The sequence below is a fragment of the Buteo buteo genome, chromosome 15, assembly GCF_964188355.1.
Source record: "Buteo buteo chromosome 15, bButBut1.hap1.1, whole genome shotgun sequence".
Taxonomy (NCBI): Eukaryota; Metazoa; Chordata; class Aves; order Accipitriformes; family Accipitridae; genus Buteo; species Buteo buteo.
Window position 1 is genome coordinate 30,053,725 of NC_134185.1, and position 25,518 is coordinate 30,079,242.

A 25,518-nucleotide genomic window follows, 5' to 3' on the forward strand; every position below is an offset into this window, starting at 1 on the left:
GACCCATATCTACCCCTTTTCTTTCTCTTCTAGGAAAGTTCACGTTTAGCTGCCAGTTCACATTTCAACTGTTTCCTTGTTGATCGTCAGGGCTAAAGCTTCATAGCAAACCTTAGTTTTGATTACTGCAGGAGGACATAACCAGAGAAACTGCAGGATGAGATTATGGAGATGCATAAAGAACGCGGCCCATGCAGTGCTCACAGGTCATGAGCAAAATCTTAGCCATCTAGAAAAAAAGCTGTCCAAAAATCAGCACAGAAAACACTGAACATGAGTTCAGTGCTGAGCTGGCCTGGTCCTAATAAAAAGCTTACCGAAATCTGGATAAGCCGAACCTTTCGGCTCAACGCAACAGGGAGATCAGTGAGTACGAGATTATAGTTATCAAGTCTAGATGTTAAAATAAAACAAAATACAAGCTGCAGTACAACCCCCCCCGTTGGATAGTCCCAACTCTGCCCCTTTCCTGGGAATCTCTTCCTCGTCTCCATCTGCTCCCACACGCATGTCGCCGGCGCTGACCTCCTTCCCGTGGAAAAACGAACGCCGCTCCGTTGGTGTCTGTTAATTGTTAATGTGATTTAACGATCCGCCCCACCGATGCCAGCGAGGGCAGGTTATTGCCGGGGGAAGCCAAGGCCCAAACCAGCCGGGCCAGCGCCCGCCTCAGCTTCTCGGTCACGAACCCCCTCAGTGACACACGGCGCAGCGCCTGTCCCCGCAAACGGGTATTTATTATTTACTCGTTAATTACACACGGCGGAGCGCCTGTCCCCGCAAACGGGTATTTATTATTTACTCGTTAATTACACACGGCGGAGCGCCTGTCCCCGCAAACGGGTATTTATTATTTACTCGTTAATTACACACGGCGGAGCGCCTGTCCCCGCAAACGGGTATTTATTATTTACTCGTTAATTACACACGGCGGAGCGCCTGTCCCCGCAAACGGGTATTATTTACTCATTAATTACACACAGCTGCTGCGGCGCTGACGTACGGCGCGGGTTCTAAAGCACACGCAAAATGTCCATGAAGAAAAGGGCGCGGAAGAAGAGGAAACGACCGCTAATTAATCAGCGAGCAGCCCTTCGCTGCCGGCCCCCTCAGCCAGCGGAGCCGGCGGCAGCGCCCGGAGTGGGGCGGGAGGGCCCACGGGGGGTCCGTGTCTGTGCGTGGGGGGGGCTTTTTTCTGTCACACGCCTCCCTCCCTTACCGATGGCCGCGCTGGGGCCGGCAACGGCGGCGGCTCTTCCCGCTCCTCCCGCTCCCGCCGCAGCGCTGGGCCCGCCCGGCGGCGCATGCGGCCCGGGGTAGGCGGGGGAATGGCCGGACATGGCGCTGGCGGCCCCGGCGCTGCGGCGGTACCTGCTGCTGCTGGCGCAGGAGCACCTCGAGTTTCGCCTGCCGGTGAGAGGGGACGGGGACGGGACCGGGACCGGGAGCGGGGCCGGGGCCGGGGCCTGCTGCCGCCCGCCCGCTGAGGCGGAGGTCCGGGCGGGCTGGCGCGGGGCCGCCCCTTCTCCCCTCGGCCTTGCCGCGGGCGTAGAGGCTTCGTCCTCCTCCTCCTGCCCCCAGCCTCCATGGAGAGCCTCTGGCGTTAAGGCAGCGCTTTCCTGGCTGTTTTCAAGAGCCTTTGGGGCTAGGAGAGGTCGCCAGCGAAAAGTAGCTGGGGGCTCCTGAGGGGAAATGGGAACTGGCTGGAAAAAAAAAAAAAAAAAAAAGGGTTTGCAAACACGTTTTTAAAGGTCTTGGTTTGGTGGCTTTTTGAGTTCGTTTGAAGCACGCAGGTGTTCCCGCCGGCGTGGTGCGGGTACGTAAGCGGTGGGTGCTGCCCCGACGATAGGCCCTCGAGGTCGTCTCCGTCGCACGCGTTTGTGGAGCGGCGTGAGGCGGGAGGGTGCGGAGATCTTCATTTTCCAGAGGAAGACTTGGGCAGCAGCGAGGACGGGGCTTCTCTGAAGCCCTGGGGCCTGCTGGGATCCAAGGGAGAAGGCCTCCAAGGCCTCGGCGGGCGTCCTCGTCGCCTGCCGCCCTCCTCCACATCACACCGCCGGCCCTGAGGACTGCTCGCTTTCGATTCCGAGCGCTCGCTCCTGTGCAGCCAGAAGGGTTTGAGCGTTGGGTCAGAAGGGTTTGCCAACAATCTGGCCAACTCAGGGTCAGAGAGAGCGGACCCACTTCTGCAGTGGGATGGCGGTATGTCGGGCGCCAGAGCCAGCCAGTCCTGCCTCAGATCCTGCAGCCCCCTTGTCGTTGACACGTTTGCACCAGCTGGTTGCAAAACTTGGGGCGCAGAGTTCGTTCCCTGTCGATAAAGTGGTTTCACCTTATCAAGTGCTATTCACGGAAATCATTAAAACAAAAATAAATGGTAATGTACCTGAAGCCGCCTGGTATTTTTTATAAGTCCCTGGTGGTTTTTATGGGTCCTTGCTGAACATCTGGTTTAGCATGTGCTCAATTTCCGTGTTTATAACAAAACCCTCTTGTTTGTAAATTTAACTTGTGATTGTTTGGTTTTTTTCCCCATGATGACTTACAGAGTTACTATACCCTGTAAAAAAATTTTGATACCCTAAGTGCTTTCCTAGGTGCCACCTTGAAGAGCTAGTAATACAACACCCAGGGTAATATTGTTTAAAACAGTGCTGAAATGCAGAGGGTTTTTGTCAGAATTGGTAGGTCATCATTACACATGTTTTAAAATATTTAATGTGTATTGCATCATTTATTTTCCTTGTTTTCATTAAGGCTTTCTTTTGCACTTTGCTTTTTACTATTTGCCTTAAAACATTAGTTAATGCTCCTAAAGCCTGACCTTTATATTTTCACTTTAGGAAATAACATCTTTGCTCTCGCTTTATGGTGGACAATTCAGCAGTGAGCAGGAAATTCGCGTAAATGTAAGTGAGGACCAAATACTGTACTCGAGTGCGTGTATGGTGTACAAGTATGTTCTTTATAGTATTTTTGTTAAATGTGGATAGCTGAATGAATATTGAAGTTTCTTAGGAAAATAAGGAATCTTCTAAAAATGAGCAGTTCTTAATTTCAGTAAAGACTCGGAACTGGGTAAGAGATGCACAAAACGCACCTCAGGATACCTCCATTTAACAGTGTGAAAAGAAACAATGCCATCTGCTGGGAGGCTCTCCTTGCTTTTCAGAATAGCTGAACCATGAAAACATGCTGCAGCAGTTTGAATTTGATGTTTGCCTCTAAATCAATGAGACAGCGTGTCTGGAAGAATGAAGCTAGGAAGCTGTATGATTCTGGTCTCAATGCTTAGTCAGAGAACGTTACTGGGTTTTAGTTCTACTCGTGTGCAATGAGGTATTTTGGGTCATAAGAGGATGAATAATCTAGAGAAGCATAAACAAATAATAATATTTTACCAAGTCAAAGATATGGTGAGAAAATGAAATACCTAATAAAATTTCTCAGACATTCAAGCTGAGTATACAGTTTTACCTCAAATTAAATGTTTTATCCTCATGTTCTCTGTACAGTTTTATTTTATTTTTTTTTAATCTTCAGCATGCATGTTCTGTTTTTATAGAACAGAATTGTGTAGTTCTGTAATTCATGTGACATCTTCCAGCTAGGTATTTGCATCACTTATCTTCTCTTTATTTCAGTCTCCATTTTGGATTCTCAGTATTCCTTCAGAAGAGATGGCGAGGGGACTAATGAAACGGACAGTATGTGCAAAGTAAGAGGTGAAAAATCTTGTAAATGATAACTTAGGTGGTGGAAATTTGTTCTGCTATATTGTGGCAAGTATCAATTTTGTATGGAGTCTTAAAATCAACAGTCTCTGATTACCTCTAGAATTGAGGAGGTGTTACCGGAGCCTGTAGGACTGATTATGTAGCATGCCTGTCCTCTTTACTTAGTGTATGATCAGCGCAGGGTCTTGAGACAGTGTTCTTCAGTGCAGAGCCAGTACTTGTCTTGTAGTGTCAGTGATGTTTTAGTCGCCTTGAATAATGTTTAGTTAGTTGCTTGTTTTAAAATGTGTATGGAATTAAAAGATAAAAACAGTGATACATAAAAACTGAAAATCAAGTTTGGAAGGGAAAGGTAGTGATTCCTCGTGTCACCCTCCTAGCGCTGGTATCTGAGCCCTCAGCCCAGACTGCTGCAGCGGATGTTCTTCTAGAAAATTCAAGAGCACAGGAATATGCCAGAGAGTGATTGTTCCAGTGGCTTTTGGTCCTTTCTAGAGGTGTCTGAATAACATGCTTTCCAGTGAGGCTTGAGAGATACCTTGGAGGTATGGTTCAGGATGAGAAGCAGCCCAGCTGTGGTATGGCTCTCTGACCATACTAAATCTGGGGTGTATGTGCTGTCCTGTTCAGGGTTAGTTTGGGCACCTCTGCAGAGCGTTGCATGGCCCCTGTTGAGTGCTTCTTGTGTCATGTATTCAGTTTTACCTACAGTGACTTGGGTTGTACACTCTTCCCTAAAGAAACTCCATGTATACAAAATTGTCCTTAGGATAGTATGTTTCCAATGGGAATAAACTGTACCGCACTTTAAAAAGCAGCTGTAGGCAACTAAGGGAGTAAAACATGACAAAACAGCTTGCAGATGTTCCATTCACCGTGCTCTTTCAACTAATGTATGCTTATTTTATGTAGAAAGCATAACTGGCCCCCTGCTTTTTTCCTGGTCTACTACTGGTTGTGGGGAGATGTGTTAGTTTTAGTGTAAGATTGCTGGAGCATCTCCATTGCAATGCTAATTAATATTAAAAGCTCTGAAGCATATATTTATCTAAATAAAATCTCCCCAGCATTTTGCAGGGTTTTTTTCCAATACATATGTAAGTGTAAAAGTAAGAAGTGGGCCTGAAGGTGTTGTAAGAGCTTCTTCTCGCAACAGTTGAATAAAATTCAAAGATGAATATTCAGTTCTCTCTAGTACAGCCTATGCTGTCAACATGTCCATTGCTCCATCTAGAAATATAGTTTAAATTCTCACAGTAGATAGAAACAGATGTTTTAGGAAAAAATTAGACACTGTGAAAAATGTACTTTTTTCAGGGTAAAGGCAGGTTAGAAATATAGCCTTAAATAATTTATTCAGGAAAGGAGTACTTGAAGAAAATGGCTTACCACTGGGTCTTGGTATCTGCTATTGTCACTTAGTAAAATGTAGTTCTTGCTTATTTTTGCTTGAGTGACCTCAATCTTTGAATGTTTTGAAGATTTGCTTTCAGGAGTCATCTTTGAAAAGGTACTACATGGCACTGGTAATCCTTAAAGGCTGTGTTTACGATGTGTTGCAAATGCACATAAGAGTGTCCAACAATACATGCAGTGCTCTAGGACTCCTGTACTAAAAAAGATTTTTTTTTTCCTTTGATACGGGAAGTCCACTCAGTTTGGATATTTTAATGTTGGGGGAAAGGTCCATGATGGGATGTTGTGCCTTCATTACAGTAGCATCGGTTATCTCATCTTCCAAGGCAGTGCTTTTCTTAAAGCCAGCAATATGGAAATGAAACAAAAAAAGTGTGAGACAGCATAGTGTTTAAACATCTGAAAATATGAGACATCATAAGCATGTCTTAAAATGGGATAGAACCTGTGATGATGTCATTATACATAGGATGTTAGTTTCACAATTTGTTTTACTCCAGGGTAGTGTAACACTTTGAAAGTCTGTTCTTGACCTTTTTCAGCCTTTGCTTACCCCACCAAATCGATAGGTACAGATGAATTTTGGCTCGTTCACTAGTATCACTGTGTGCCAGAAAAAGGTCTGGTGATATCCAAGGGTACTTAAGATGGAAATTTACCTTTTAGTGTACGTTACCAAACATAAAAGCTTAATCGAAATTCCAGTTTAGGATTAAAAATAAGTGTGTCCCTGTTAAGAACAAAACTTTAGCATGTGCCAAGAGTTAAATAATGCACTTCAGTACTCTGTAAAGCAAAGCCTAAATCCTTTGGCGAAGAAGGTTAAAAGGAGTAAGTATCTGCAAGGCTTTTCCCCCCCGCCTCCACTGTATGACTGCACTCTAAAAAAACTTTGTAATTTCAGGTCTATATTTGAACTGTGGGGTCATGGAAGATCTGCAGGGGAGCTCTATTCATGTTTGAAGAACTATCCAATGGACAAGATGGTATGCATATAAAGTATCTGGATAATATGGTTCCTTAATCACACTGAATAGCACTGCAGCTGTACTAATAAAAGTGTCTTTGCCTTTTTTTCAGCTTCCATATCTACAGTCAGACTCTACTTACAAAGTACACATTCATACATTTAATAAAACACTGACCCAAGCACAGAAAATTAAAAAGATAGATGTAAGTAGATCTTTAAGAAAACTTTGACATTTAATTTAATCTATTCACATTGTTCTTATGCCATGCTATCAGTGCTGTCTAGAGTGTATTTAAGTTTGGGTTTCTGAAGATCTTAAAACAGTTTACAGCTTATGCCTTCTCAGCTCTAAGTGAGATCTTTGTGTCTAAATTAACATGCTCCTCAAAATTCATGACTTTGTTGGTTTTTTTTTTCTAAATAGACCAAGTAAGGCATATACAAAGACAAACAAATATCACTGCTGACTTCAGCCCAGTGTGCTGGGGAAGCTGAAGCTTAATGCCCAAAACTGTAAGATTCAAATGGCTGGAGTTAGGTGCTAGACTTTTAGAAAATCTGTTGCTTAATCTCCATAGTAGGCATTTATTGCTGCAGAATGTGAAACAAGCCAGTCCAGTGACTTCAACTGCAAGCTGTGGATTGTGTGCTGATTTCCTGTTCTGTCATTATGCTCTTGTCTGCACCTGTGCTCTCCTCCTAACTGTATTAGTATTTTTAATTAGGATATTTTTCTAAATTACTGTTAATTTTTGCTCATCCACATTCTATTTCTAGCAGCTATTTATCCTATTTACTTCATTTACAGAGACTGAAATGACCTGTATTAATAGTACAGGTTTCCTGTACTTTCCTGTTTGTTTAGTTTTTATGTGCATGAAATAATGCTGAGTATGTAAATTGGTGTAGCTGCACACCACTGAGATTTTATATCTCATTGTTCGTCATCGTGTTGTTTTTGTAACTTGAAAATTGCATAATTAATATGCACAGTTCATTTCCTCTAAAGTTGGGTTCTGTTCAGTTAGTAAAAAAGTTATCCCTGATTTCTAATCCTTAATCATTTGAGCTATCTTTATTAACAAGAAACGCATTTCAAAAATCCAGAGAAAATTGCGAATGTACTTTTAGTACTAACCTATCATTTCTCACAAGTGGAATTGTGGTTTGTTTTTTGTTTGGTTTTTTTGGGGTTTTTTTGTTTGTTTTTTTTTTTATTTTGTGGGCTGTGTATTTCAAAAATTTGACCATGTTATCTTTTACTCTGTTTTTTTTTTATTGTATAGGCCCTTGAATTTCTGCCATTCAAAGGAAAAGTAAATTTAAAGAATCCAGAACACATCTTCTGGATTTTGGAAGATTATGGAATGGATCCTAATAATGTTCCAGAAGAGCCCTTTCACCTGTATTTTGGTAGATGGGTGCGTGAGTACACTTGCTTCAGTTCTTACGAGCTTGTATTTTCAGGAAAGTGTTCTTCAATTTAAATGGAAAAAATTGTGTTGAGCCTTAATGGAAGGAGGCAATATAATTATGGCTGAATCTGTCACTGCATAATACACTTAGGCAAGTCTTGAAAGTCCTTATTGTGACTAGGAAAAAGGAGGTTAATTGAGCAATTTAGAGGTGGAAAATATTGAAGTTGTATCTGGGACCACACCTTATCTTGCCCTCCACTGAGGGAACTCAACACAACAGCGAGACTGCACAGCTGTGGTGGTGTATTATATTATTGTCAGCCCAGATGGAGCTAAAAGCACCAGCAGCTTGTTTCAAACACAAAGACAGATTTACAGGAACCGTAGATGCCTTGCGGCCCCCCTGAGTTGCATCAGCCCGGCTGGAGCATTCTGTAAGTGCTTCGGGTGGTCCTGACAGGCACCTCCGTGGAAAGGCACGGGCTGATTGATCCCTGGGGATTTGGACATCAGTGGGTCCAGCCCACAGGTAGATGCTCGCCCAGAGGGACACTGACAGTGCAGTGCTGTACAGTAGGAACCATGTCCAAAAACTGTCTGGAGCTTGTCATCTGAGGTCTTTACTCCAGGCTTCCTTGCCTGTTGGTGTATGCACTCCAAACCTGCTGCGTTATTAGGATATCCTGAGGAAATCTGATCTGGTCTTTTATTTTTTGTGAGGAAAAAAGTGGCTTCCCGAAGGATGTCTTCCAGAATGACACCAGCCACTGATGGGAACATGTGCTTGCAATGTCCTGGGTCAAGGGCAGCTGGAAGGAGGGAGAGCCACTGCTGACATTATACAGCTATGGTCAGGGGCTTGAGTACAGAGAAATTAGAGATCCAAGTGATCTGTTTGCACCTGTAAATATTCTCCATGCCTGTGATTAATGTGAAAGCACCCTAGGATGTGGCAATACTGCAAAACATTGCAGCTGTTGTCCCATCTGTGCTGGATTCCTGAACTGTTTAAAAACAAGTAAACCAACCTGAAAAAATTAGGCAAGTGTATTTTGTTTACCCAGTAAGACTGATGTTGACTGGAGCTGGGGGATAGTGTTGGAAGAGCTTTTGAACATGTGTTCTTCCAGATTGCTTTGGTCCTCTTCAACATATTTTGGAAGTCTGATGTAAAAATGTTAGCATGTGGTCTTTGTTTGTTTTTCCAGTAAATTCTGATCTGTCAACACTATCCTAAATTTAGATTTTGAGTGTGACAGAAATGCCAGTGAAGATGGAAATTCTGCATTACCTTAAGCATGTGCATGTGTATGTGCACACATGTGTTAACATGCCTTTCTACTCCTCATAATTTTGAAATTCTTTAACTCTGAATTGCCAGGAATTGTTTTTCTGCTACCTAGAATAATAGTAAAGTTGCACTGATTGTTATTTCTTCAGAAGAATTTTCCCTCTAAATTGTTTGTATATTTTTGACCTCTGTCTTGAAGAATTTATGTAGGTGTTGAACCAAGATATCTGTTGCCTGGAAAGAAGTCTGTCATATTTTCAGATGGCAGAAAGCAAGATGATGTGTTATGAAATGAAGAGTTACCTGTTTGTTGGATGGTGCCACTTAAGCAAGTCTGTTAGCCTGTCTGCTTATATCTTGTATCTAAGACCTGAGAGTGATTTTAAATGTTTCAACAGATTGCGGATGGCCAAAGAGAACTTATTGAATCCTATAGTGTAAAAAAGAGACACTTCATTGGAAATACGAGCATGGATGCCTGCCTGTCTTTCATTATGGCAAACCATGGGAGAGTAAAACCCAATGATGTAGTATATGATCCATTTGTTGGAACAGGTATATATACTTGTTTTTCTGTTGGTGGGAAAAAGTGGGAGACTGTGTTAACTGCTCGCACCATACTTTTACCTGGTGCAGCGGCTTCTGGTGCTTGACTGATACTTGAGGTGATGCCAAAAGCAAAATGGTGATTATAAAATGAATATTTTGTTAATTTGAAAGGGATTTGGGGGGAGGGAGATCAACTTCAGAAGATGTAAATGCTTCTGACAAATCTATCTTCGCTGTATTATTTTATGTAACATGGCTTAAATGCCAGTTCATGCATGTGATGGACTGCTTAAGATCCAAAGTGACTAACAACTGAAATTTGGATAGAGCACTCCCTGCAGCCACTTTCAGAATGTTACAAGGAGCAGCATTTTTGGAGGTGGCTATTTAGAGGAGTGCTGAGGGCACTTCTGGACATATAACACAATATAGCAATAGTTTGGCCATAGCATTCAATAGCGATCAGTTCCTTGTACCATCACGTCTCATCTTCAGGGTAATATTATTCACACCATGTGTTCGCCCCCAGCTGAACTTTTCTTAGTTAAGCCAGGAGGGGGAGCTTTTATTCCACATATTACTGTGTGTGGCATAGAAGTCCTTTTTACCTAAGGGAAACTCGGACGTTTTGCAGGTGAAATAGAAGATCTATTGTGTCAGGTTGTGGCATTTAATTGTACAAGAGTATATAGTGTTAAGCTACCTATAGTAGTTTCTTCAAAAGCATAGCAAAGGCTGTGTTTTGGACCTGTATTTTGCTAAACTTGGATCAAGAAGACTGTGTGTAAGATGCATACAAAAATATATTAACGGGAGGATGAAGAGAATTAACTGCAGAAATCACTGCAGAGAAGTTAGGGAAAGAGGAGACAACACTACAGGGTCACTAGTAGGACAAATTCTTATTGGCATTTGGCTTCTCTATACCATGGAAAACAGATCAGGGATATAATATTTTCAGAAACACAGGGCTTTAGTGAACTAGATGTTTTTGTCTTAAATTTTTCTTCATATAAAACCTGAATATTTTTGTGTGCATAATAATGTCTTATGAAATTTCCCCCTCCTCCTTTTGTTCCTTGCACATAGGTAGTACCCTTTGAAAGGCTGAGGCTCTACTTCATCTCGAAGCAGTTTATTTCGCTGTCTGTGGTTTTGTGTCTTTTTACAAAAATATGCTAAACCTAAATCACAAAAAATTCTCCGAGAGCATGCATTCTCTTGGGAGTGAAAATCAAATTAAAAAAAAAAAAAAGGAAGGGTAAAGCTAGAGAAAGAAAAATCACACAGAAGTGGTGAAGCTGTAGAAATTGAAGATAAATGTTAAGTTGTATTTCAGTTCAAAAGGTAATATATACAAAATTCTCCCCAAATCGCCTAATGATTTGAATTGCAATTTTTGTGGTTTTATTGCACTAGACATCTGTAATATATAGGCTCGAGATTAAAGGTACGTAGGGACACTGGAGATACTGGGTGGCACGCTATTTGTCAGTAAAGTGTACTTATGACTAAACAACGAAACAGTGGCTTTTGCATCTCCTTTTGGTGAGTAAACCCCAGAAATTTCAATTGTCTCTTGAGGTCCTTTAGAGGATTTTCAAGACTGTCAGTGCAACAGGGCCCTGCCCCTGGAATTTTGGGAGGTACCTCAGAATTGAGAGTGATGCAGTGAGTCTGAGCTGATGGGTTTGGAAAGGAGTATTTTGAAGAAACTGCAGTTCAGATTTCTTTATTGGTGCAACTTTAATTAATACCTGGCTTGATTTCTTCCTGGTTTTTATGCTGAAAAAGTAAATAGTATCAAATCAGAATGGCCTTGCAAAATGGTGCTTGCTTGTTGGAAACAAACTGGTTTTGCTGGATGAGCCAAATCACAAGTCTTCCATGTTAGTGTAAGAGTGGACAATTGCAATTTGTCCTTGGAATAAAAAGTGCTTTTGACCAGGCTGGTTTAAGAGACTTGATTCCCCTTTTTTGTAAAGCAGAATTGGAATGGCTAGGATTGTTTTTGAGTTCTAAAACATAACTTCCATAAACTGTTTAGATATTCTTTCCTCAGTGTTGGGCAGAAGGAAGCCTGCAGGTTTCTGGAAGAATAAATCAAGTCTTTTACCTGAATACCTTGTACTTCCTCCTAGACAATCTGTTCAAGTTACCTCAGTAAGCTGCTTGTTTGTACCTTTGCAAGATACTTGTCCCTACTTTCCCTTTGCCAATTTGTGATACTGCATAATTGCAAATGACAGGAATTTTTTCTTTGACATCCTGGAGGATAGTGCTATGACCAGACCCTTCTCTGTGCTGAAGAGGTGGGGGCAATAGTGTATGGTAGAAAGGCAGGACGTTCGGTGCCATCATCATTCTGCTAATAGTCATCGGGGACACAATGATTCTGTGATCGACCCTTTGTATACATCTGTTTGATACAGTAGGTCAAAGGGCTGGCTGTATGAGAGTATTTAGGTATTCATGCACCTTCTGTTTGAACACAATTGAACTAGTACCAGCTGAGATTTATTAAAAGCTGTAAGTTCATGTTTTCCTAACTTCTTTTTCCCTGTGATTAAAAACATTCTTAGATGGGCAAAGTACTTTCTTCTTACTTTTTTTATAGGACTGGGTGGTATGCCATACTTGGGGTCAGGGCTAGCTAAATTTGTCTTGACCCTCTGGAGGTACTGCCCATCTGTTCTGAGGGATTGCAGCCGAGAAGGGAAATGGGTGACTCCTCTGGGGTGAGTAACCTTGCTTTTCCCTGATCCATTTCACAAGAAAAAGCAGAGGAATTTTTTTTTTTTCTCTCTTTCTCCCTCAGCTTCAGTTTTGGTAGAGTTCATTAGCATATGGTGTAGGAGTTTTCTAGTGCCCTGAGACGGGATCTTTAGCCTGCGCACACAGTGTGTGTTAGGGATTTGTTGGTGCTGAGTGGGTGGTGTGGGGCAATGCAGCCGCCTGAGATGCTTCTCTCCATGCTGCTGGTGAGTGGGAGAACTGGTGTCACCCGCACAGCTAGCTTGCATGTTGTTCCCTGTGCTGGTGAACTCTTCGTCCTGGAGCAATCGTCCCCTTTATTTTAGCAGGACCGTTTGTATCCATAAGCAGTTAACATCAGTCATGTGGGGTTCACAACCTTGTTCTCAGTCACTGTTCTGTTTTAAACCATTTTGTTAGCTATGTACTTCCTTATTAACGACTTGACAACACAGCTCTGGTAATTGTGGTTTAACCCCAGCCAGCAACTAAGCACCACACAGCCGTGCTCGCTTACTTCCCCGTCCCTGGCCCTGACCAGTGGGGGGGGGGGGGGGGGGGGAGTTAAACTCATGGGTTGAGATAAGAACAGTTTAATAAGACAGAAAAGAAGAAAATAATAATAATAATAAAATGACGATAATAATAATAATAATAATAAAAGAACTGGAATACATGAAACAAGTGATGCACAGTACAATTGCTCACCACTTGCAGACTGATGCCCATTTAGTTCCCAAGCAGCGATCAGCCCCCCAGGCCAGCTCCCCTCAGTTTATATGGGGGGTCATGGGCATAACGTCACATGGCATGGAATACCCCTTTGGCCAGTTGGGGTCAGCTGTCCTGGCTGTGTCCCCTCCCAACTTCTTGTGCCCCTCCAGCCTTCTTGCTGGCTGGGCATGAGAAGCTGAAAAATCCTTGACTTAGTGTAAACACTGCTTAGCAACAACTGAAAACATCCGTGTGTTATCAACATTGTTCTTATACTGTATCCAATACATAACACTATACCAGCTACTAGAAAGAAAATGAACTCTATCCCAGCTGAAACCAGGACAGTAATCTTCTGCTGCCTTTTTTTTTTTTTTTTTTTTTTTTTTTTGGAAGCTGTTAATGAGATAATGTCATTTGCTCTTTTCTGTGGGCTATTCAACCATCGCCCAGTTTTAAGGGGAAATCACACATGCATTTTTGGTAGTTGGTTTTTTTAATTAGGAAAGCAGATCACAATAGTAGTGATTAAAAAATTAGTTTTATTGCAGGATGAGTATGCTAATAAATGTACTGACAAAACAGGTGGCACACTCACAGAAAAAATGCATCTGTATATAGCTTTCACACTGCAAAACAATTACAGAAACTTTTTTGATATTGCTGCTCACATTGGAGATACTTACATTTACAAGGTTCTTGACCATTGCTTCTTACTCAGGGAATGGCCACATTATACAAGCTTGATTTTAGACACATTTAAGGAGACTGACTTTGAGAACAGGCACGGTAGAATTGCCATTTGTTTGGTGATGATTTTTCAGATTGTTTGCCAACAGTTTGAAATTCTGCTCCTTGCAAAGTAGAATTAAAAGTTTTGGTTCTTATTGCCTTGAAATACAGAAAACCTTAAATGACCTCCTAAGAACAGTCTCCAGAGATAAAGGGTGACATAAGTCATAGCAAGATAAGGGAGATCAGGTATAATAGACAAGGAACTTAGTGTTATTATTTCTGATTATAGTTGCATAGTGATTCTAACTGGTTGGTAGTTTTAATTCTCTTTTTTTATTTCTCTTTTTTTTTTTTCTTGGGTCTAGCTTTGGGTCTAGTGTGCTACTGGTGTAAACTCCTGAAGTTCCTGAGCAAAAAATCCTAACACAGATAACATTTATGACAGTAGTTTATACTTTTCCTCATTTCTTCCCTTTATAGGTGGCCTTCTAATCTCCTCAGCTCACTTTGGAGCGTATGTGTGTGGTGCTGATATAGATTACAACACAATCCATGGATTAGGTATGTTAAATATTTCTAAGCCACTGAAATATTACTCTCTGAAATTTAAGAATACTGATGGTAGCAGATGATACTTAGTGGATTTTAAAGCAACATTAATCTTCACAGGATTTATTTGGTCATGCTTATTTTTATTGACAAATTTACATGTATCCTAGCTAAGCTATTCACTTATTTTTTAAGCAGGAAATATTTAATAAAAGGAATAATGAAAACTAAAACAAAGTTCAAAATAGTAATTACAACAGCTCTGTGCTTTCTTAGCCTGTGATGTAGGAAGCTTCTCGTAATCTAACCCAGGAAGTCTAATCCCATTCTTCTCTGAAAAACTGCAGTGGAAATTGTATCTGACTTATTGGACAGGATTATGACTGATGGATAGTGAGAACATCTTACAAACCAACATTTTTGTAAACATGTTCTGTGATGCCCCTATGTAGATGGTGCAGCAGAACTTTTCTCATGTATTTTCATTATTCCTTGCTACTTGTGAAGTTTATCGCAAATACTTGTGACAGTGAGCAAAATAAGGCGGGAGATAAACTCTGGGTTTGTATGTGATATTTAATTCTTTAAATTAAATGATGAGTATATGAAAGCTTTTCTTATAAAATAGTTTGTTGTTGAGTATGCTTTTTTTTTCTGTTCCATGTCCCGCCTCCGCCCCAGGCAAGGCAAGCAGAAAGAACCAGAAATGGAGAGGACCAGATGAAAATATCAGAGCTAATCTCCGACAGTATGGTTTAGAGAAATATTACCTTGATGCACTAGTTTCTGATTCTTCAAGACCAATATGGCGAAAAGGGATGCTGTTTGATGCAATCATTACAGATCGTAAGTTTGTTCGTGCTTTTTGTTGCCTAATAACGATGACTAAAAGATCATTGCCTACGTCTATGCCTATGTACATTGACTTAATGTCTTGATGAGTGCTCTGATCTGCAGTTTCCATATTACAAAAGATGACTGTTGAGAGCTGCATTGTGGAAATTGGATCTGCGTTTGATGTCTCTTCATTAATTTAAAGATAGTTATAAACATGTTACGAAGCTGGTGATAATACTTTCTTCCATGGAAAGAATACTATGTTTGCCAGTAGAAATCAATATGGCTGAAAATCATCCTTCAGAGAAGTCTCATTCAGTAAAGGCATAACTTTATTGATGCACAGAGCCTTCTTATCAGAATGGTCCATGTTGGTGTTAGGACTTGATCTGCAACACACTGGAATCTGCTATGCAGCTCTGATGAACTTCTGGCGACTTATGTTAAGTGCTTATTGGAGTGTTTCCAAAGAGAAATTTTAATGCATTTCTGATACCCTTAACTACTAGAAGCACTAGCAGTTTGAAAGGATCCTCTGATCTTTTAGAAACCTATGTACTTAACACATTTGTAATGCATGAGAGGGAGTAGAGGCTAAGGGATTAAATAAAAGACCTTGATACAGCAATTTCTGATCTCTAGTGCTGGCTCTTAGGATGACACACTCATATTAATTAGGAGTAGGGAGTATGACTTTTCTTGGTGGGTTGCCTGCTAATTTTCATTTGGCCTGTTTGGCAATAAGACAATATAGAATATTAATATGACTTAGAACTGAGTTTACAAATGTGTCACAACTACTTTGTTTACAAAATGGTTATATTTGTGCTTCCATGATGCTGAAACAAGTCTCGCAAAAAGAAATATGTTGAGCATGAAATAAGTATGTTATGCTATTAGAAATGTGCAAAAATGTATGAGAGAAAGCCATCTCTGGCTATTCTCCGTCTGTGTGAGAATTACTATTTGTGTAATGTGTTGGCAAGAAATTCCAATATATACAATTTCATTTTGAAAAAGGTTAGCTAAGTGCTGTAGGAGAGATGTTTGTGTCTGTCAAAAGAGGATGGGATCATTTGTCACATGTTGGAAATGTAAGGAGTATCTTTTAATGAACAAAACAGAAAAGCATTGTCCTTTGTAGTGTAGCAAATATCTGGCTGCTAGAAGCCTCTTCAGCTGAAGGGCTTTCTTTGAAACAGTTTTAAAGTAACCTTTTGGAGCAAGAAACTTTTAATAGATCTTGAAGAAAATTACCCTTACTGACTTTCACTTTGTAAAAGCTTTTTTTTTAAACTTTGTATAAGCCACAGTTTGTGCACTGTTGTGTGTGTACAATATAATTGTATGTTATTTTGACAAAGGGTGAGGTTCTCATCTCTGCATTATGCATTTGCTTTGGATAGCTCCATATGGTATCAGAGAAGCTACTCGCAGAACGGGTTCACAAAAGGAAACAGTTAAGTCAGCTGAAAGAAGGTAGGTAAACTGTCTTGTCAGTTGTAGAATATAAATGTCTTAATGGAAACACAGTCATAGTTTTAGAATCTTTATTATTTCTTGGTTGGCTGTCAGCAGTTAAAAAAAATGATAGTACTAATAATTAAAGCAGAAAAGCCCTTTTGGTTCTGTTCACAAAACTAGTATGCGACTTCCTGAAATCCTCTTGTTTTTTGTTCTCCCTGCTTATCATTTGCATGTATTCAGATTTCAGATCCTATTTCTCGTCTCTGTAAACCACCATTACCTTGTGTTTCATATTCTCAGAAAGTTCTCTTCAGTCCCTGCAAGCTGCAAAATCAGTCTAAAATGGAATACCTCTATTTTACCTTAATCTTCTCTCTTGGATTTCCACTGATCCTTTCTCTTTGGAGATAACACGTGCCTTCTCCACTGCCTGGCCTTCCTTGTCTTCTGCCCTGTACTCTAAATTGCCCTTAAGAAAGATGCTGAGCAAGATAACTATTCCCTACATGCTTGTGATTCTTTGACTTCCACAAGTACTAACGATGATAGTCTAAAGAGCCAGTAGAGGAATTTGGGAAGTCATATTCCTCATAGTAGAAGTTGTACTCCTGAATTGTCCTAGGTAGTTTTGCAAATCTCAGGTGGTGCTATTTTGTGGTTTGGGGTTTTTTTGTTTAGTTTTTTTTTGTTGGTTGTTTAACTAAAAATGCAGGTTTTATATGTGCTTTTATGTTTACACTTGTAAATTTTTTGTTTAGCACAGACAATCACATCTTCGTTTCATCCAGTTATCATCTAAGTGACATCTTTTTTGACCTGTTGAAGTTTGCGGCAGAATATCTGGTGATGGGAGGAAGATTAGTTTATTGGCTGCCAATTTACAGGCCTGAGTATGTATTCTTGATTTCTGGTATGTAGTATGTCAGAATGGGTGCTACATTCTCACTGTGCTTTCTTTTGGGACATAGTAGAGCTGGAACTTCCATAGTACTAGCACTTAAGAGTAATGCTCAGACTTCATATTTCAAAACTTTGTAGGAGGGAAAGCAGATTTTGAAATAAGGTTTTTGGGTGGAGGTAATTCCTGACTATTACCAAAAAGAAAAAGCCTTCACATGTCCTTGCAAATGCATGTCCAGTGGGTTGAAGTTTAAGCTTAGAAAATTAGACTTTCAAGGTGCAGATAGATTTCTAAGATAGTACTGGCAAGGCTCTTATTAGTATGTGTTTCTACCAGAGTAGTTGATAGAGGTGCACGACAAGGTCCTGTAAGAGAACATTCTTGGCTCGTTGGGGTTTGGCACTACTAATTTAGCTTTCTTCTGAGAAATCAAAAGTCAAGTGACCAAGAGATGGCAGTGAGAGGCAGGAAGCGTAGGGGAGCAGCCCTGTTAAGGACGAGAGAGGCCAGCAGAGACTGCAGGATGCTGTCTGCTCAGTAGTGCAGCCTGGGATTAGAACTGGGTTTAAAAGGAAAGACATCTGTTTGCATATCTTTCTTCAGCATCTCTTAGATAAGGTTTTGAGGGTTTTGTTTTGTTTTTTTTGTTTTTCCCAAAGCTGTTTCACAGTAAAGTGGGGAGTTGATGTACAGTAACTAAGTGTCTTCCAGATGTAGATTTGCTCTGAAGGTAGCTTCTACAATGTCACATGTTTCTATGTATAGTCAAACTATACTGATACATAAAGTGGTTGTCCCTGGTTTCACCATGGAAATGGCTTGTGACAGTCCTACATACAATTATCACATGCTGTTTTGAAAATTTGGAAATCAGAGGGAGCCATTTCTGTTACATGCTTCCATAAGAGAAGAGTGCACTTAGCAGCTTGTGGGTTTTTTTTAATCATAGAATTTGTATCTTAGGCTTTTTTTCTTGTAAGACTATTCACAAACAAAACAATGAATGCCATTAACAGTATTATAGCTAATTGTTCAAAATGTCTGTCTATACATGCTTAACCATGACAGACCATGTGTGGTTGTGAATTCTTAACTTCCATGTCAATAAACTGTCTTTGGAATTACTGAGTTTATTCTTTTTGTCAAGATACCAGAGCTTTTTGTCTGCTCGCTGAACATTGCTAAGAGCATGCTTCCTCAGTACAGCAGTATAAAGAGTTTAACTTTAGGTAACTATGAACTGCATATTCTGGTTCTACTTTAGTTGCTGTTTTGGGGAGGTTGGCTGTCTCGAGCTTTAGTTGGGATGCCTCTTAAAAAGTGAATTTGTACATACTACTATGAATTGAAATACAGAAGTCACTATATCAGCACAGAATATTAGTGTAGGCACTTTATTTTCAGCTATAATGATGAACACAGGAACAAACATTAAAGCAGGTATGTGAGGGGAAGATAAGATGCTGTCTACTAATATGTTTTGTTATCAAATATCCCTTGGCAACACCTGCCATCAGGTTCATATGTTATTTGAGATCTTTGTGTATTATCTTAACTCAAAAATGAAACAGGATTAAAATGGATGTCTGTTAAAACCACTGCTACTATATTTCTTACTTGATAACGTTCTGAGTTTTACCTGAAAGAATGTAGAAATATATGCATTAATGCTAACAGACAAGGCTTTTTAACAAAGTGATAATGATCTCTCCCTCTGCAAGATAGCATCTTGTTCCAAAGTTTACTCTTTCAATCTGACATTGAAATCATTGTTGAGTCTGAATTCTTTTAATTCCTTTGCAGTCAGGCTTTTATATGGTTATGAAGAGAGACTTTTAAGATGTGGCAGAGTGCCTACCTTTGTAAGAGAAAGAGGCAGTTTGGTGGTACTAGATGCATCAAAAGTCTTGTGTAATAGAAAAAACAGCTGAGAATTAATTTGATTCTCCTTTGTCAGAAGCATGTTCTGACTTCACCTAAAAAAGTAGTGGCTTGATTCCACACGTGAGAAGGAACTGAAGGGTTGTTTTGCGATCTGGACGTTTTGCAACAATGCAAAGAGGCAGTACTGTTTGGTTTTTTTCCTATTTACAAGTCTATATTTGGTATTGTTTTACTTGTTTAACAGCTCATATTATCTTTAAGAAATGTCAAGATTTCCATCAGCAGCTGGATGGATCCTATTTTGAGTTGTGTTACATGTGACTTCTCTTTTTCCCAGAACAATACATTTACTTTGTGAAGTGCATTCAGAAAATCTACTCCTTCACAGGAAAAATGTGAAGCTCCTCCTTTGTATCTTTTAACTTCAAGTGATAGGTGTGAAAGTTGTTTAGTTCTGCTTTTTAATGTCTGACTTCTGTTGACCCCCAAGCATTGGGGCATCACGAGAGCAAGCATTTTACATGAAATCATAGTCACTGATGATACCATATACCATTTTCAGTATTATGTTGTAACTATTACAGGAAAGTTTATTACAAAAACTAAGACTAAATAGCTGATCTATATTTCAGTATGTAGGAAGGATGTCTGTTCTCATACTTATTAGCTAGGTCAATGCTTCTAGCTCCTGTAGTCCCATGCAAAGCCCTTAAATCCTTAAATTCCTCTTTCAGCATTTGGAGAGATAGAAAGCAATCTAGAGAAAGCTGTTTCTATAGAAAGTAGTATGCTTATGAGATGGGGGCATTTAAAACACTGACTGCTTGCTTCTGTAGATAGGATTTAATTGCAAGCCAGGGTTGCTACCATCTGATGTTAAAAGATAATTGATTTTTGTTTCTTCCCTTCAGAAAAAGTAATTACAATGTGATAAACTTGTAACACCAAATTTTGAAGTCCAGGAATGTCACTGTCTAATGAGAGCTGGTTTAATACGTTTTGGAATTGAAGCATAATGGTCTCCTTTTAGGGAGCCAGAGTTAAGTCTGTTGTTCTGCAACTTTATATATGTTGACTGTGGAATACATTTTTAAAATTACATCTCTGATTGGATAAGTTATTATTTCTGATAGGCTGAGGTATTTTCTACTTGAAATTATACAGGGAGGCCTGTGTGCAAACATTAAAATCATGTAAATACATGTAGGAAATGTGTGTGGGTGTGTGTCTTTACTGTGAGGTTTTAATTTATTCTACACATTTTATGTCACAAGATGATTGGAATACATGATGTAAAAACTCTGGAGCTCCAATACCTGAATTTCTTTAATAGATTAAAATGCACAGCAACTTTCTAGTGTAAGCCATTTTGTGAAGAATCTGTATGAATTTAGTTTCAGATGCAAGTCTTCCAATTCATGAGCTTACAGCTCTATGAATGTTTATTTCTTCCAGATACACAGAAGAGATCATTCCCCGCCACCCATGCCTGAAACTTATTAGCAACTGTGAGCAGATGCTTTCCAGCCACACATCAAGGCGCCTGATAACCATGGAAAAGGTGAAAGAATTCAAGGTAAGCTTGAATTCTTGATTATAGTGTGTAAAATACTAGCTATCGCATTCATGAAAAGTTTGTTGTATTCAGCATTTGATCCTTATTTCTGTTGCACTTGAGGTTTTTATGATGGGAGTTAGAGCTTTTGTAAAATTGCCACACATTTCTTTAAAATAAATTGGGTAGTGTTTTAGGGGAGTGTTCTGGTTTTGGTCTTTTCCTTTTTCTCCTCAGGTTTTGATAAAGTTTTAATCCTGAGCAAGTTGCTTAATAGTGAGAGAGAGATCTTTGAACTTACGGTTACTTGTGAAAGCTGCATATGCTTTTCTTGGAAAACTGAACTCTGTGAATCTGATCCACAAAGATGCCTAGATGCCTAAGTTCCCACTGATTCCAAAGTGTAATTTGATGCCCAAGTAAATACTAAATGCCTTTGTGAGTCTTGCAGTACAGGTAGACCGTAATCAATTCTGTCACTTCATTTTTGGAGTGGTACTTTTTTAGCTTTTGAAATAATATTGTAGCTGTGATATAAGTACAGTGAAGCACATTGGCTTTTTTTTGTTTTGGGACATGCCAAGTGCCTCTCCTGAGGCATTGGGACCAGGGAATATTGCATTCGGGTCTCCTTTGCATTCTTGCTGCTTCTCTCACTTAATACTGTTAAAAGAGATGCTGTCGTGCTTTAACTGCAGCCGGCACAATGCAGCTGTTTGCTTACTCCTTCCACCCAGTGGGATGGGGGAGAGAATAAAAAAAACCCCAAAACAACAAAAAAACCCAAACTAAACCTTGTGGGTTGAGATAAAGACAGCTTAATAGGACAGAAAAGGAAGAAAATAATTAGAATGATGATAATAATATGACAATAATAATAAAGAATTGGAATAATCAAAACAAGTGATGCACAATGCTCATCACTCGCTGACCAATGCTCAGTTAGTTCCCGAGCAGTGATCTGCTCCCTCCCTCCCAGGCCAACTCCCCCCAGTTTATATGCTGGACATGACATCACATGGTATGGAATGTCCCTTTGGCCAGTTGGGGTCAGCTGTCCTGGCTGTGTCCCCTCCCAACTTCTTGTGCCCCTCCAGCCTTCTTGCTGGCTGGGCATGAGAAGCTGAAAAAATCCTTGACTTAGTGTAAATGCTACTTAGCAACAACTGAAAACATCAGTGTGTTATCAACATTGTTCTTATACTATATCCAAAACACAACACTATACCAGCTACTAAAAAGAAAATTAACTCTGTCCCAGCTGAAATCAGGATAGATGCTAAACAAAGGTGAAGCAAGTTGTTAATGAAAACACATGCAAACAGTGAGCAAGTGTTTTAGTACATTCCTGGTCAGTTGGAAGAGCTATTTTAAATGACAGGAGATACAGTCAGACTGCTTTGTCTGCATGGTGCTTGCTCTAATAACACAGCATGGTTTCAGTACTGCATTCATAATGTTAATGATGACTGAGATTCTCAAGCAACACCTGAATGTTTTTTAAAACACTGTATGTGGAGTTTCGAGCCAGAGCTGCCAACTTTACCAGTAGCGAGCCAAGAGGGTAGATTATGGAAGTTTTTGACATGTGTGTCTCAGGGTGTTCATTGGAGGCTTTCTGCAGGAGTTATTATTAATGCCAGTGCTGTAGGATAACGTGTTCTAATTTAAAAAAATATATCCACCTTTCTGCAAATAGACTTTCATCATTTGTTATTCTTGTGCATCACCTGTTCTTCAGTACATGCTTTGAGAGGTTCATGTCTGGAAATGCTTAACTCTGAGCACCTGAGTCTAGTTGGCAGGCTTACTGCTTAGATAAAACTGTGCAGGTGCTTACACTCAGGACTCCAGATGTCTTTTAGGTAGTTTAAAGATACCAGAACCTGTGTACTGTTTCTGATGATGTGAAACTTTTCCAAATAACAAATACATATTGCCTCCTTAGCTAGTGCCTGCTTGCTGTTTGGCATCTAACTATCTAAGACTTCCCCACTCCAGTGTCCCTTACCTGGGACAAGTTTTTTCCTGTTTTAATATCTTGAACAACCTTTGAGTTGGATACTTCTGACTCACCAATTATGATCATAAAATTCAATAGTCAGAGCTTTGGCCGTTTTTCTTTTTCCTAAATGAAAGAATGATTTTTTATGAATATATAAGCATTTATATTTCCAGACAGTTCCTGTCTGCTTTACTAAACTGGTTTGTAACAGGCACTCACAAGTGCCTTTGAATTCAGCTTAGCGTAGTACTCACAAGTGGCTAAGAAGTTTTACAAATCCTGTAGTGTCATTATGCAGTCCTCCAGTTTCCCCAGTGTTTGCCACCAATAATGAATTCCAGATTTCACAGCAAATTCGATTTCACTATCAACACTCTAAACTCTTAACTGGAGAGTAATTCAATCAGTTACTGAACATGAAATTGGTGGTGCAATTTGATTGTGCTTGTAATATAAAGGAGACCAAAGTGAATGTAAAAAGTGAATAAGTCTAGTTGAAGTATTGATCTGTTGTACTTAATCATAAGCATGAAGATCATAACAGTTGGATTAAAAACCTCGCAAAAGGTGGTATATAACTCACTGTCTTGTAAGCATCCAGTCTGTTCTATTTAAGTTTACGATGAAATCGTGCCAACTGGAAAAGATTTCTTACTGAACACAGAGTTGATGTACACATGCTGGAAAAACCTATTCATAATATGAGCAGAAGAGTTGTTTGGTTTTTAACATTTAACGCTTTTTTTGGACAGCCATGGTGGTCTTTAGTAACTCCCCTCCTCTCCAATCTTAAATTATGTTGATAATAATAAAAGTGAATGAAGGCAGTTGTTGTAGAGGGCAGCTAGCTGTAGCCAGCTAGCAACTTCTAGTCTTCTAAAACTCTGAAGGCAGAAGAATTAGAGAAGTGAAGAACCAGAGTGTGGAACGGGAGAGGAACAAAACAGAAGTGATACGAGGTGAGAGCTTACTAGCCTGATGTATTACTTTTTTCTGTGGACGTTAGTGTCCCTTCTTCTGGTATTAAATGGATATGGATCTCCCCAATGTCTCTTTAAACCTGAAATAAAACTTTCTAATTGATATTAGAGCAGGCAGGACTGTGTGTGAGTCTACCCTCATTGAACTGTGAAGGGAGGGTGGTTTTTTTGAATCAGTAAAAACACCAGTTCAGCTCTCCAAAGACTGTAGGCATTTGTATGTAAGAACTGAAATACAGCAGTAGTGGAAGAATGAGAAGCTGTTGGCCAAGTAGATTCGTGTTGTAATGTCCGTCGACTGTGATCTAGTAGGAGTCCAGTCTTCTGCTTTAGGTCAGACGAGGTTTGAACCAATTTTTCCAGCCCAAATCAAGTGAAAATATACCTGCTATTGTGCCAGTTTATTTTTAAAAAGCCTTAAAAAATATAGTTACGTAAGGCTGAAAGGTCTCAGTCTGTACCACCTATATCTGAATTGTCATCATTTGTATTTAAATGTCAAATATCTGGTAAGTGGAATAGGAATCAATAGGAAAATTTGAGTATAAAAACTTACAGCATTATTACCACAAGGGTTTTTGGGAATCTTTATCTGGTGATCAACCAGCTGTTTTTGGAAGGGGTGGACTTACTAACAGTGTTTAACTGTAGTGTTGTTTGGTGTTCCCTTTCTTTACAATAGTATGTCTAGCTTTCTGTTTTCTGAGGCTTGTTGATTTTCCCATGCTGAATTATTTCAGCTGTTGCTGAATTACTTGTTTCATTCCTCTGCTGGCTGTCTTACAGACATATATGGTATCTATTTGGCTGGTACATGCTTCCTAGTTCTGAAGTTTCTCATCAGGACTTCTTAAAAAAAAAATATTGGAGGAGAGATCTGTAATTGACAAGGGCTATGAGAGACACCTAGAAATTACGTAGGAAGATGAAACAGGAAACTTGACTGAAGGATGAACTCTGAGCATATGACTGCCCGTGAAGGGACTCTGGAGCATCAGGCATACAGATCCACGGCACTGAATGGGTCCAGGATTTCTGTGTGTCATGGTCACTCCAGAGTCGTTACTGGTGTAGAATTTTTCCTACTGAATTTAGCAGTGTCTGTTCCTGGATATGACCCTGATTTGGAAACTGCTCAATGTTGTTTATAGCTGTATAACATTAGTACAAGTGGTTTCTGTAGCTACTGTCTAGCACCAGATGTAGAGTGGTAGGAAGCTGCGATAAGGCTAGGAAGATTTTTTTCTCTTTTTTTTTTAAACAAAAACTGACTGTGGGTAATTACCCTGGGGCTGAACTGAGGCATGCTAGATTCATAAAAACCTTTAGAATATCACTTAATATTTGCCAAGATTTAAAGAAAAACAAAGCTTTCTTGATATCTTTAAGCTTCCTCCTTCTTCCACCTCTTTTGTTGCTTATTGGAGATCTGTAACACCTTTTTTAGTGTTGTCTTTAGAACAAATAAGTGTTGAGTTGAAAACTCAAATTAGCTAAAAGCAATTTGGTAGTGTGCAGTTTGACAAGAGCTTTGTTGGTTTTCAGTTGTCACAGAAGTCATCATAAAACATTTCAGAGCAAAAGTTTTATGTGATAACTGTTGTTTGCAATTAGTCTGCTGTTTTGAGCAGACTTTAAGTTTTGAGAACTTAAATTATTCAAAGTGACAACAAGGATGATGGTAAAGAATGACCAGGGATTAATGAACATCTTCAGTTCTGACTTTTACAAATAAAGGAAGCAGTCTTTGTCGTCT

General features: G+C 39.8%; 1 protein-coding gene across 3 annotated transcripts in view; it reads left to right on the forward strand.

Annotated features, from left to right (window-relative positions):
* Window positions 1-1,276: 1,276 nt before the first annotated feature.
* TRMT11 (tRNA methyltransferase 11) overlaps window positions 1,277-25,518 on the forward strand; it is a 28,273-nt gene continuing 4,031 nt past the window's right edge. Inside the window, exons 1-12 of one of the 3 annotated variants that reach the window (XR_012653078.1) lie at window positions 1,277-1,413; window positions 2,844-2,909; window positions 3,645-3,718; window positions 6,058-6,139; window positions 6,234-6,326; window positions 7,410-7,544; window positions 9,231-9,387; window positions 14,065-14,145; window positions 14,815-14,979; window positions 16,377-16,449; window positions 17,196-17,347; window positions 20,678-20,798. Coding sequence is in view for 2 of the 3 variants with exons in the window: in XM_075046890.1 (XP_074902991.1) it covers window positions 1,339-1,413; window positions 2,844-2,909; window positions 3,645-3,718; window positions 6,058-6,139; window positions 6,234-6,326; window positions 7,410-7,544; window positions 9,231-9,387; window positions 14,065-14,145; window positions 14,815-14,979; window positions 16,377-16,449; window positions 17,196-17,327; window positions 20,678-20,798 (1,254 nt within the window). In the remaining variant the exon portion in view is untranslated. Of the gene's footprint in view, window positions 1,414-2,843; window positions 2,910-3,644; window positions 3,726-6,057; window positions 6,140-6,233; window positions 6,327-7,409; window positions 7,545-9,230; window positions 9,388-14,064; window positions 14,146-14,814; window positions 14,980-16,376; window positions 16,450-17,195; window positions 17,348-20,677; window positions 20,799-25,518 lie in introns of those variants that run through there. The other 2 variants (XM_075046890.1, XM_075046891.1) reach the window with 2 other exon arrangements.